Source organism: Neomonachus schauinslandi, chromosome 12, assembly GCF_002201575.2.
Source record: "Neomonachus schauinslandi chromosome 12, ASM220157v2, whole genome shotgun sequence".
In the NCBI taxonomy this organism is placed as follows: domain Eukaryota; kingdom Metazoa; phylum Chordata; class Mammalia; order Carnivora; family Phocidae; genus Neomonachus; species Neomonachus schauinslandi.
In genome coordinates, this window is record NC_058414.1 from 14,453,525 (window position 1) to 14,466,917 (window position 13,393).

The 13,393-nt window shown below is 40.1% G+C and overlaps 1 protein-coding gene across 2 annotated transcripts in view; it reads left to right on the forward strand.

The window, feature by feature from the left end:
* The window catches only part of VPS41 (VPS41 subunit of HOPS complex), a 181,563-nt gene that overhangs the window by 78,077 nt on the left and 90,093 nt on the right, over positions 1 to 13,393 (forward strand). For both annotated transcript variants that reach the window (XM_021703650.2, XM_044919922.1), the window contains exons 6-7: positions 1,836 to 1,898; positions 4,041 to 4,106. In XM_021703650.2, the coding sequence (XP_021559325.1) occupies positions 1,836 to 1,898; positions 4,041 to 4,106 (129 nt within the window). The remainder of the gene's footprint in view (positions 1 to 1,835; positions 1,899 to 4,040; positions 4,107 to 13,393) is intronic.

Consider the following 13,393-nt stretch of genomic DNA (forward strand, 5'->3'; position numbering starts at 1 on the left):
AAATATTTTAAAATTTATAATTAATTAAGTTTTAAATAAATAATTTAAATAAATTGTAAATGAATTAAAATACCATTCCATCCCACCGGAACTGTTTAGTTTGTCTAGAGTGGGGTCTGGCCATTAGTATCCAGGGATCTTAACTGCAGTAATGATGATTCCCTCCAAACAATGAGAAGCAAGGTGGTAGTGGGGCATGCATGCATTTATCACATCAGGAATGCCTTCTAACAGACCGCCTCTGGGTAAATCACATACCCTCTTTGTTACATTGTACCATGTGCTGTTGTTGGAACCTAGAAAACATACTTGGCACAGGATGGGAAAACAGTAGTCACAAAATGGGTGTCCTCATGATTTCACCTCTTCATGAATGAATTTGTCTCCAAAAATTGTATCAGGAGTAAATTTTCCTCTTCAAACTCGCAAAAATGAACCACTCACAACTTACTAAGATGAAAACAAGAAGAAATCAAAAGTCTGAATAGTTTTATAACTACTGAAAAATTTGAATTTGTAATTAAAAACTTTCTCACATAGACCCCACCCTAGATGGCTTCATTAGTCAATTCTTACAAAATTAAAGAAGAAATAATACCCCTCTTCTAGAGACTAGAAAAAGAATGCACACATCACAAGTTTTGGGAGATAGTTCTGAGTGCCCCCAGTAGTTAGCTGCAAGTGTCTGAGAGCTGCTGGAGTCTTCAGCTCTGCTGGGAAGAGTGTAAATTGATCAAAACCACTTTGTGAAATGATTTGGCTGTTTATTAAATGTGAACAGATGCAGAGCTTATGACAGCAGTTCCACTCCTACTTCTGTTCTCTTCACAAATGTGTATCGAAGTGCACTAAAAGATTTGTAAATAGCGTTCATGGCAGCATTATTTGTAATAGCCCCAATTTGGAAACAACCCAAATGATCAACAAAAGGCGGGTACATGAATTGTGGTATATTTGTACATTGAAATACTATGCAGCAATGGCAAAGAACCAGCTACTGCTATACATAACAGTTTGGATAAATCTTGTAAGGAAGAAGCCAGTGAAATAGTTCACGATCCTACTTATATAAAATTCAAACACCAGCACAGTTCATCTATGATGATAGACTTCAGAGGAATGGTTAATTTGTCACGGTGTTACTGAATACGAAGAAACACAGAGGCGCTTCTTGGGTTCTAGTTCTTGATCTGGATGGGGTCCGCAGGGATATGTTTAGGTCACAAAAATTTATCATGCTGTAAATTTGTGATTCGTACCCTCGGCAGTAATGTATATTATTCAGTTTTTAAGTATGGATAAAGTAGTCTGGAACAACTTTAAGGGAGGCAGTGGGAAGTAGAAACTTAAATCTCACATTTATACGCTCTCAGTAGATTCAACGTAAGATTATAAATGAAGTGCAGTTCACCTAATCTCTTGCCACATTGATCTGCATGGTTGATTTATATATATATATGACTCAAAAAAGAAGCACCTTTTTCCTTCAAGGGAAGGAAAAAATAATTCCTTTAGGGCCAGCCTATGGGAAGTTCATAAAAGAATATTAATAACCTATTTGTATCTATTTCATTTTTAAAAGCTGGCATCCATTTAATAAAACAAATTTGTGGTGAGTAAAGGGAACTCTATCCATGAGATGCTTATAAAAGCTTAATTGGAGTGGAGTACTCTCATCCTCATACAATTGTTTTCATTGGATAGTTAATAGAGATCACAGGGGCCTTAGATTATTAAATATTCTGCTTTTTTAAATCAATAGTATGTATTCTCACAGTCAGCAGCCTTCTTTGTTGCTGTCAGGGTGAACTGACAGGATCCATTTTACTTTTCAGGTGCAGGTATTTGGACTGTATTCTGGAGAAGAATTTCATGAGACTTTTGACTGCCCCATTAAAGTAAGTAATCAGTAAGTTTTTCTTTTTCTTTTTTTTTTTTTTTAAGATTTTATTTATTTGTGAGAGAGAGAATGAGAGACAGAGAACATGAGAGGGAGGAGGGTCAGAGGGAGAAGCAGACTCCCTGCTGAGCAGGGAGCCCGATGCTGGACTCGATCCCGGGACTCCAGGATCATGACCTGAGCCGAAGGCAGTCGCTTAACCACCTGAGCCACCCAGGCGCCCAAGTTTTAATTTTTCTAAGGGTTTTCTCAATGAAGGCAATAAGGATTACAGCACTTTGAGCACTACCAATGTTGCATTAATTTTGTCAGTAAGTGTCTCTTCAACACTTAGGAAGTACTAGATACCATTTGATGGTATAAAAGAGCACAGGATGTGTGTTATATGACTATGATATCAGTCTGTCCCCAGGAATCTTTTCTTGTAGTGAGTGAGATGATACATACACACAGTCTGCGATGCAAGACTCAAAGAGGTACGAACAATATTAAGGAGTCCAAAGCCGAGAGAAGTTACTTCTAGCTGTCCGTGTTGGTGATGGCTTCACAGGGGGAGTGATATTTGGGTGGCTTTCATAAATGGACAGGGCGGACAGAGAAACTGGCTTTCCGTGTGGAAGAACAATATAATATAAACGGAGAAGCTAGAAAGTTCAAGTTGTGTTCAGGAAGTGGCAGAAACAGTCTAGTTTAGATGGCGTAGAAAACAGTGACTTGGCAGGAGAGCCATACAGGCACATTGGGGCTGGCTTTATTTTCAGGCTAAGAAATTTGGACTCCGTGTGGTAGAGAAGGAGAAATTATTGAATGTTTAAGAGCAGAGAAGTGACATATACTGAGCTAAGCTTAAGGAAAATGAGTATGGCGACTATATACAGTATAGATCGGAGGGCTGATAGCCGTGCGGCAGGAGGAGTGGTCTTAGATAACACTTATTGTCATTAAAGTGACGATTAGAGTTGAAGGGAGAGGTCATTCATTGTTCTCACTTGTTTGTTTGTTTTTTTTTAAGATTTTTATTTATTTATTTGACAGAGAGAGAGATAGTGAGAGCAGGAACACAAGCAGGGGGAGTGGGAGAGGGAGAAGCAGGCTTCCCACGGAGCAGGGAGCCCGATGTGGGACTCGATCCCAGGACCCTGGGATCATGACCTGAGCCGAAGGCAGACGCTTAACGACTGAGCCACCCAGGCACCCCTGTTCTCACTTGTTTATTCGAACACTTATTGATCACCAGGTAAAGGAGAGATAGGATCTGATGTGTGTTTTCGAAAGGCAACTCTGCCAGTGTGGAGGGTGATTTAAGCAGGAGAGGGATTTCAAGCCGAAGGCAATTCAGGATGCTAATGCTGTCCTCAAGGCAGGGCACCGCAGGACCTCAGGAACGGGAGTGTCAGGAGCAGTCAAGGGGGAGTCGAAGACGGGGATGTAGAAAGCCGTTCGGAGGTTGACTTGGCTGCAGGCCATCGTGATGGGTAGGATGGGGTGAGGAAGGAGGGAGGAGCTGGTTCTTGCCCTGGCAGTGGTGTGTGGCAATGCCATCAGTTGCCGGAAGGGATGTTTTGAGTCAGGACGTTGCCAATTTGGTTTTGAGTTCAGATAACTAGTATATCTGGTGAAAACGGTATGGAGGTTTCAGAAACATGACTGTGGAGGTCCGGACAGAGATTGGCCCTAAAAACACAAGGTTGATAACTGCAGTTGGGTAAGATAAAACCATTGCCCCACCTGTTCCACTTGGTGCCCTCAAATCATCGGACGGCGTCCCGGACAAGGAGATCGTTGGGTTCTTTCTCTGGGTTTCTTCTGTGAATCATATTCCGTTACAAACATTTGTGACATCTTGTTGCCTCAGTTGACCCTAAAGAGTGGATGCCCACTCAGAGAATCATCACTCAGCCAGAAACTAGAACTAATTCACTCTCATCTTTTAGCTTTGACCTGGCTTCATAGGAGAAATCTTTTCACAGAAGAGCAAAACTCAGATGTCCTCAGTTGCAGACTATTACCTGAATAGATGACTTCTTACCTAGCTAGCAGGATAATTTTTAGATCATGCTGCCTGTCATGTATAAAGGATTTTCATTCTGTGCTTTAACTGTGACTCTGAAACCAGTGATGGGTCCTTGTTCCCTTGTAGATCATTGCCGTGCACCCGCATTTCGTGAGATCCAGCTGCAAGCAGTTTGTGACTGGAGGGAAGAAGGTAAACACTTTCTGTCTACCATTACATAGTGTCTTGGGGTGTGGGGCAGAGATTCTGTTTGGTTTTTAATTTATCCATAATATTTTTAGTGTTTGACTATTCACTAGGAGAGATTTTGAGAAAGAACATGTGGTGAAATTGTAAGACCATCATCTCTTGGGAAAGATGGGACCTCAGTGCTTCTCACTGATACTCCTTTGGAGTAGATACAGAGCAAGAAAAACAGCTGTCACTGGAACTATCATCTAGCGCTTTGAAATGTCCCTTCCACAAACAAAAAAGTAGCATTTAATAATAACAAAAGAGCAGTTAAACTCACGTTTTTACCTCTTGTTGTAGAAGTCTCTTGCAGGCCTTGATAAAGTTTTAGAACAATTATGGCTGTTTTTTACTGACCTGTTTCTGGCGTATTTTATTATCTTAGTGCTATTTTAAAAATAAAAGAGGAAAGTAATCCTTTTGTGCGTTACATGTTTGTGTATCGATATAGCAAATTCTAAAATTAAAGACTCTTTCTGCTTATGGAATAAGGCAAGTTAATTTTTTTTCTATTTTTATTAACCAGTGATATTTTTAAACCATTTTTATAACAAAAATGCTGTCAGTGTACTGGAATGCTGAGTATTATTTCATATCCAGTTTAGAGCTCATTGAAAATAAGGTGGTCTGTGGTTATTTCTGTAGCAGTGTATACCTATGGAATGGCTACCTTGAGACCCAGCTACCAAATGGTTTTTGAATGTTTTATGGTAGTTATCTGTTGTTTTTCTTTGGTTTGCTGCCTCATAGACTGATTGGGCAAGAAAGGATACTGGTCATTACCTAGTATTTCTCAAGCACTGGTTTTAGCTCATTGTAATGGTAGCTCATTGCAGGTCCTGTAGATCCCAGTTCCATTCCACAGCATGAAGCCAACATTGCACCAGCTCTGATTTCTGGTTGGGAGCCAGCCAGCTTCTTCCCTCCCACCACCCAGCTCATGGTGATCCATAGGCTGTAGCCTCGTCAGACTCACATAAAAATGTCTGTGAGATGAGTCAGTAGGAATTACAGATTTAATCTAACATTCTCTAGGTTAGATCTGCAGCTGATTCACTCTTGGAAAAAAAAAAAAAACTATCTTACTTGTCTTTGTTGACCTCAGGAAGGAGTAGCTTTACAGTTCCTGTTTGTTTGTTTGTTTATTTATTTATTTATTTATTTAATGCTTTTCTAGTTAAGAAATTTTAGGTGAGACACAGCATAAATTCACTCCACTATAATTTAAATCCCTGCATTTTTATTTAAAACTGAGTGGAGATAAAGAATATTGAGTGGTTTTTAAATGGCTTAAAACAACAAACTTTACTATCTCAGTTCAGAAATTATGGAGTGGTTTACTTCGTAGTGCTGCCTCAGAGTCTCTCCCTAGGCTCCAGTCTGCATTTTGGCTGGGGCTGTGGTCATCTGAAGGCTTAACTGGGGCTGGCGAATCTGCTTCAGTTGCCTTCTTTTTTTTTTTTAAGATTTTATTTATTAGAGAGCATGAGCATGGGGAGCAGCAGAGGGAGAGGGAGAAGCAGACTCCTCGCTGAGCAGGGAGCCTGAAGCAGGGTTCAATTCCAGGACCCTGGGATCATGACCTGAGCCAAAGGCAGATGCTTAACCGACTGAACCACCCAGGCGCCCTCAGTTGCCTTCTTAATAATAATCCCTCATACACTTAAAATTGATAAATCACTTTGGTTTTAAGTATTTTCCTAGTGTAGGATGCAGTTCTGTGTTCCAGTTCCCAGTTTTAGGAGTTAGAAATTTTACAGTTGTCCCCTCCTTCTTGAAGGTATTTGTATGAAAAGCGTAGAGATAATATGACTGATGATGTCCAAGTGGTAGGACTCAGACTCTGAAGGTGGAATTTTTCTGTGTTAATTTGTGTTCTTAGTAACCTGGTTATTCTTGAAGTTTAGTAATTGCTGTTATACTGTGGGGATACCTGGAGTCTCATCAAGTTTGCCACAGTAGTATTACTACGTGGATGTCTTGTCCACCTGCAGGATGCCTGGGTGAACTGTGCCAATTACATATTCTTCATCCTTCTACTTTAGCACTTGATATCATTTATAGACATCTGTAGGAAGGATGGTGTGAATGTGGCTGTTTGGGCCAGAGCTCATTGAGTAGATACGTGAGCATTGTGCAGACGACCAAGTAGTCCAGTGTTCAAGTGTGGGTGAGCTAATGTGGGAAGCTGCATTTTGGCTTTATACAAAGATGAACATTGTGAGAGGCAGTGTAATAAGTAGAATTTACCAAATGCTGAACAGGCAAGAGCATCAGGGGTTTCGTTCATTTCTTTGGTTATCACTGACTATTTGACAGTTTGTTCTATGTTCATTTTTCTATGAGAGAACATTCTGATTTCTCCTTTTTTCCTGTTCAGTTCTCCAGAAATGAATCTGTAGACATTTCTTCTCAAGCACAAAAAGATGTTTAATTATGAGTATAGAAGATGAAAGTAAAATAAAAACAATTCAGGTCATCTGGTGAAAAACTCTTAAAAAGTGATACTAAGTTAGAATTTCTGGATTAAAATAATTTAAAAGAAAAAACACACACTAAATGGATTCTATAAAGGGCTCAGTATATTGGGATTGATAAAAGTATATATGTGTGATATTTTGATGTGAAGAATCATATGATGACACATGTCATTGTGATATAAAATCAAAATTTTTTTTTTTAGAGAATTCTTTTTTTTTTTTTTAAGATTTTATTTATTTATTTGACAGAGAGAGACACAGCGAGAGATGGAGCACAAGCAGGGGGAGTAGAAGAGGGAAAGCAGGCTTCCTGCAGAGCAGGGAGCCCGATGCGGGGCTTGATCCCAAGACCCTGGGATCATGACCTGAGCCGAAGGCAGACACTGAACGACTGAGCCACCCAGGCACCCTAAAATTAGTTGTTTAAAGATTTTTTTTTATTATGTTCAATTTTTCTAAGATTTTTAATAGCTTTATTGATACATAATTTGCATATCATAAAGTTACCAGTTAAAAGTGTACAATTCAATTGTCAGTCTTTTCCAAAGTGGCTGCACCATTTTACATTCTCAGTAACAATATATGAAGGTTTCAGTTTCTCCATAGTCTCACCAACATTCATTTTCTTAAAAGATTTTATTTATTTGGGGGAGAAAGAGAGCAAGCAGGAGGGGGGAGGGGCAGAAGGAGAAGCAGACTCCCCACTGAGCAGGGAGCCTGATGTGGGGTTCAGTCCCAGGACCCTGGGTTCATGACCTGAGCCGAAGGCAGATGTTTAACCAACTGAGCTACCCAGGCGCCCCACCAGCATTCATTTTTATCTGTCTTTTGATTATAGCCATCTGGGTGTGAAGTGGTATGTCATTATTGTTTTGATTTCCATTTTCCTAATGATAAATGATGTTGAACATCTTTTCATGTGATCACTGGCCATTTGTAAATCTTCTTTGGAGAAATGTCTCTTTGGATTCTTTGCTCATTTTTTGATTGGGCTATTTGCCTTTTTATTATATACTAATGAAAAATTGTTTAGATATTGTATATACATACATGTCCCTTATCAATATGATTTGCAGATATTTCCTCCCAGTCTGTGACCTCTCTTCTCACTTTATTGATGGTATCCTGTGAGCTATCAAAGTGTTAGATTTTGATAAAGTTCTGTTACCCCCCCCCTTTTTTTTGACACCTTGCTTTTGGTGTCTTATCTAAGAAATCATTGCCTGATCCACAGTCATGAAGATTTATGCCTGTGTTTTTTCTAAGAGTTTCTTAGTTCTAACTGTTAAATTTAGGTCTAGAATTTCTTTGAGTCAATTTTCTGTATGGTGTGAGGAAGGAGTCCAAGCTCATTCTTTTACATGTGGATATCCAGTTGTCCCAGCCTTGTTCGTTGAAAAGATTATTCTTTTGCCATTGTCTTGGCCTCTTTGTCAAAAATCAGTTAATCGTAAATGTTAGCATTTATTTCTGGACTTTAAATTTTCTTGATCTGTGTATAGTTATCCTTGCGCCAATACCCTTTTTAGGTTTTAGAGGCACTAATTTTGCTGTAATTATTTATGGGATGACAAACAAATTTATTTGTTTGTCATGTATCATATGACCTCACTGATATAAGGAATTCTTAATCTCAGGAAACAAACTGAGGGTTGCTGGAGTGATGGGGGGTGGGAGGGGTGGGGTGGCTGGGTGATAGACACTGGGGAGGGTATGTGCTCTGGTAAGCGCTGTGAATTGTGCAAGACTGTTGAATCTCAGATCTGTACCTCTGAAACAAATAATGCAATATATGTTAAGAAAAAAAAAAAAGAAGAAGAAGGTAGCGGGAGGGGAAGAATGAAGCGGGGGAAATCGGAGGGGTAGACGAACCATGAGAGACGATGGACTCTGAAAAACAAACTGAGGGTTCTAGAGGGGAGGGGGGTGGGAGGATGGGTTAGCCTGGTGGTGGGTATTGAGGAGGGCACATTCTGCATGGAGCACTGGGTGTTATGCACCAACAATGAATCATGGAACACTTCATCTAAAACTAATGATGTAATGTATGGGGATTAACATAACAATTAAAAAATTTTTAAAAAAAAGGCCATCATAATTTCTCTTATGTTTGTTAGAGGCTTAAGAAATATTGCTCTGTAAATGTGTCTTCCATTCAGGGACTTGTAACATACAAACTCTCGACTGATTTCTCTGGATCCATTAAGTTTCTTACATAAATATGTATATGTTAAGCAGTAAAAAAGTAGTATTTATTCAGTAAACTAAAATGACCGCTTTGTAGGCAGTTAAATAGAGATTTCCAAAATGTGTACCAGTTTGTTGTGGTTTGCAGAAATCCCTGGAGCTATGTCTTCCTTCTGTGCGTGTATGGTATGTACTTTTATTTTTTTATTTTTTTAAAGATTATATTTATTTACCTGACAGAGAGAGACAGCTAGAGAGGGAACACAAGCGGGGAGTGGGAGAGGGAGAAGCAGGCTTCTTGAGCCTGATGTGGGGCTCAATCCCAGGACCCCTGGGATCATGACCTGAGCCGAAGGCAGACGCTTAACGAAGACGCTTAACGACTGAGCCACCCAGGCACCACTGGTATGTACTTTTAAAGATCATTTATGCTGTATGGTTTTGGCATTAGTGTGTTTTGTTTGTTGTAAAATACATTTATTTAGCTGAAAATATTCCAGGAAGTATTTCTGATTTCAATAGGGAATGTATCGTTTTTTTTCTTTTTTAAGATTTTATTTATTTATTTGAGAGAGAATGAGATAGAGCATGAGGTGGGGGAGGGTCAGAGGGAGAAGCAGACTCCCTGCTGAGCAGGGAGCCTGATGTGGGACTCGATCCCGGGACTCCAGGATCATGACCTGAGCCGAAGGCAGTCGCTTAACCAACTGAGCCACCCAGGCGCCCCGGGAATGTATCTTTGATTTTAAAAAAGAGGGGCGCCTGGGTGGCTCAGTCGTTAAGTGTCTGCCTTCGGCTCAGGTCATGATCCCAGGGTCCTGGGATCGAGCCCCGCATCGGGCTCCCTGCTCTGCGGGGAGCCTGCTTTCTCCCTCTCCCACTCCCCCTGCTTGTGTTCCGCCTCTCACTGTGTCTCTCTCTCTCAAATAAATAAATAAAAATCTTAAAAAAAAAAAAAGAGGCTTTGAGAAGGTGACACTAAAAGGGGGGCAGTACTGTGAAATGATCATTTTCATTTTGAAAGTGTTGGCAAGTTTTCAGGAGGATCTGCCTTTTTTATAACAAAGTTACGTCATTTTATACCTTTGAAAAATGAGAAAAACAAGATGACATTGGCCCAGTTGCAACTCTGATCTTTTCCAATTGCAGTTTTCAACTAGCACTATAAGCAGAGCAAGTTTGAAGCATCCAGCATTTAGCAAGTGGTGATAACATCGTGATAATCATATATTGTAGATATCAAGACCTCTTTGTTCAGAGCAGATGGCGGATCCTACAGGGAGAAAAGAGAGTAAAGACATATCGTGTCACTGAGTGGTTATGACCTTTCACCTTTAAAAGAGAAATTATTCTAGCTAGATGAAGGTGGAATCTGGAGTAAAGGCATTTTTTGTTTTATTCTTATGTTAATCCCCATACATTACATCATTAGTTTTAGATGAAGTGTTCCATGATTCATTGTTTGTGCATAACACCCAGTGCTCCATGCAGAATGTGCCCTCCTCAATACCCACCACCAGGCTAACCCATCCTCCCACCCCCCTCCCCTCTAGAACCCTGTTTGTTTTTCAGAGTCCATCGTCTCTCATGGTTCGTCTACCCCTCCGATTTCCCCCGCTTCATTCTTCCCCTCCCACTACCTTCTTCTTCTTCTTTTTTTTTTTTCTTAACATATATTGCATTATTTGTTTCAGAGGTACAGATCTGAGATTCAACAGTCTTGCACAATTCACAGCGCTTACCAGAGCACATACCCTCCCTAGTGTCTATCACCCAGTCAACCCATCCTTCCCACCCCACCCCCCACTCCAGCAACCCTCAGTTTGTTTCCTGAGATTAAGAATTCCTCATATCAGTGAGATCATATGATACATGTCTTTCTCTGTTTGACTTATTTCACTCAACATAATACCCTCCAGTTCCATCCACGTCGTTGCAAATGGCAAGATCTCATTCCTTTTGATGGCTGCATATATTCCATTGTATATATATACCACATCTTTATCCATTCATCTGTTGATGGACATCTTGGCTCTTTCCACAGTTTGGCTATTGTGGACATTGCTGCTATAAACATCGGGGTGCACGTACCCCTTCGGATCCCTACTTTTGTATCTTTGGGGTAAATACCCAGTAGTGCAATTGCTGGATCATAGGGTAGCTCTATTTTCAACTTTTTGAGGAACCTCCATACAGTTTTCCAGAGTGGCTGCACCAGCTTGCATTCCCACCAACAGTGTAGGAGGGTTCCCCTTTCTCTGCATCCCCGCCAACATCTGTCGTTTCCTGACTTGTTAATTTTAGCCATTCTGACTGGTGTGAGGTGGTATCTCATTTAGGTTTTCATTTGGATTTCCCTGATGCCGAGCGATGTTGAGCACTTTTTCATGTGTCTGTTGGCCATTTGGATGTCTTCTTTGGAAAAATGTCTGTTCATGGCTTCGGCCCCCTTCTTGATTGGATCATTCATTCTTTGGGTGTTGAGCTTGATAAGTTCTTTATAGATTTTAGATACTAGCCCTTTATCTGATATGTCATTTGCAAATATCTTCTCCCATTCTGTCGGTTGTCTTTTGGTTTTGTTGACTGTTTCCTTTGCTTTGCAAAAGCTTTTTATCTTGATGAAGTCCCAATAGTTCATTTTTGCCCTTGCCTCCCTTGCCTTTGGCGATGTTTCTAGGAAGAAGTTGCTTCGGCTGAGGTCAAAGAGGTTGCTGCCCATGTTCTCCTTTAGGATTTTGATGGACTCCTGTCTCACATTGAGGTCTTTCAACCATTTGGAGTCTATTTTTGTGTGTGGTGTAAGGAAATGGTCCAGTTTCATTCTTCTGCATGTGGCTATCCAATTTTCCCAACACCATTTGTTGAAGAGACTGTCTTTGTTCCATTGGACATTCTTTCCTGCTTTGTCAAAGATGAGTTGACCAGAGAGTTGAGGGTCCATTTGTGGGCTCTCTATTCTGTTCCATTGATCTATGTGTCTGTTTTTGTGCCAGTACCATGCTGTCTTAATGATGACAGCTTTGTAATAGAGCTGGAAGTCCGGAATTGTGATGCCGCCGGCTTTGCTTTTCTTTTTCAACATTCCTCTGGCTATGCGGGGTCTTTTCTGGTTCCATACAAATTTTAGGATGATTTGTTCCATTTCTTTGAAAAAAGTGGATGGTATTTCGATGGGGATTGCATTGAATGTGTAGATTGCTCTAGGTAGCATTGACATCTTCACAATATTTGTTCTTCCAACCCATGAGCATGGAACGTTTTTCCATTTCTTTGTGTCTTCCTCCATTTCTTTCATGAGTATTTTATAGTTTTCTGAGTACAGATCCTTTGTCTCTTTGGTTAGATTTATTCCTAGGTATCTTATGGTTTTGGGTGCAATTGTAAATGGGATCGACTCCTTCATTTCTCTTTCTTCTGTCTTGTTGTTGGTGTATAGGAATGCCACTGACTTCTGTGCATTGATTTTATATCCTGCCACTTTACTGAATTCCTGTATGAGTTCTAGCAGTTTTGGGGTGGAGTCTTTGGGGTTTTCCACATAAAGTATCATATCATCTGCAAAGAGTGAGAGTTTGACTTCTTCCTTGCCAATTTGGATGCCTTTGATTTCTTTTTGTTGTCTGATTGCTGTGGCTAGGACTTCCAATACTATGTTGAATAGCAGTGGTGATAGTGGACATCCCTGCCGCATTCCTGACCTTAGCGGGGAAGTTCTCAGTTTTTCCCCATTGAGAATGATATTCGCTGTAGGTTTTTCATAGATGGCTTTTATGATATTGAGGTATGTACCCTCTATGCCTATACTCTGAAGAGTTTTGATCAAGAAAGGATGCTGTACTTTGTCAAAAGCTTTTTCTGCATCTATTGAGAGGATCATATGATTCTTGTTCTTTCTTTTGTTAATGTATTGTATCACATTGATTGATTTGCGGATGTTGAACCAACCTTGCAGCCCAGGGATAAATCCCACTTGGTCGTGGTGAATAATCCTTTTAATGTACTGTTGGATCCTATTGGCTAGTATTTTGGTGAGAATTTTTGCATCCATGTTCATCAGGGATATTGGTCTGTAATTCTCCTTTTTGATGGGGTCTTTGTCTGGTTTTGGGATCAAGGTAATGCTGGCCTCATAAAATGCGTTGGGAAGTTTTCCTTCCATTTCTATTTTTTGGAACAGTTTCAGAAGAATAGGTATTAATTCTTCTTGAAATGTTTGGTAGAATTCCCCTGGGAAGCCATCTGGCCCTGGGCTTTTGTTTGTTGGGAGATTTTTGATGACTGCTTCAATTTCCTTAGTGGTTATAGGTCTGTTCAGGTTTTCTATTTCATCCTGGTTCAGTTTTGGTAGTTGGTACATCTCTAGGAATGCATCCATTTCTTCCAGGTTATTTAATTTGCTGGCATAGAGTTGCTCATAATATGTTCTTATAATTGTTTGTATTTCTTTGGTGTTGGTTGTGATCTCTCCTCTTTCATTCATGATTTTGTTGATTTGGGTCATTTCTCTTCTCTTTTTGATAAGTCTGGCCAGGGGTTTATCAATCTTGTTAATTCTTTCAAAGAACCAGCTCCTAGTTT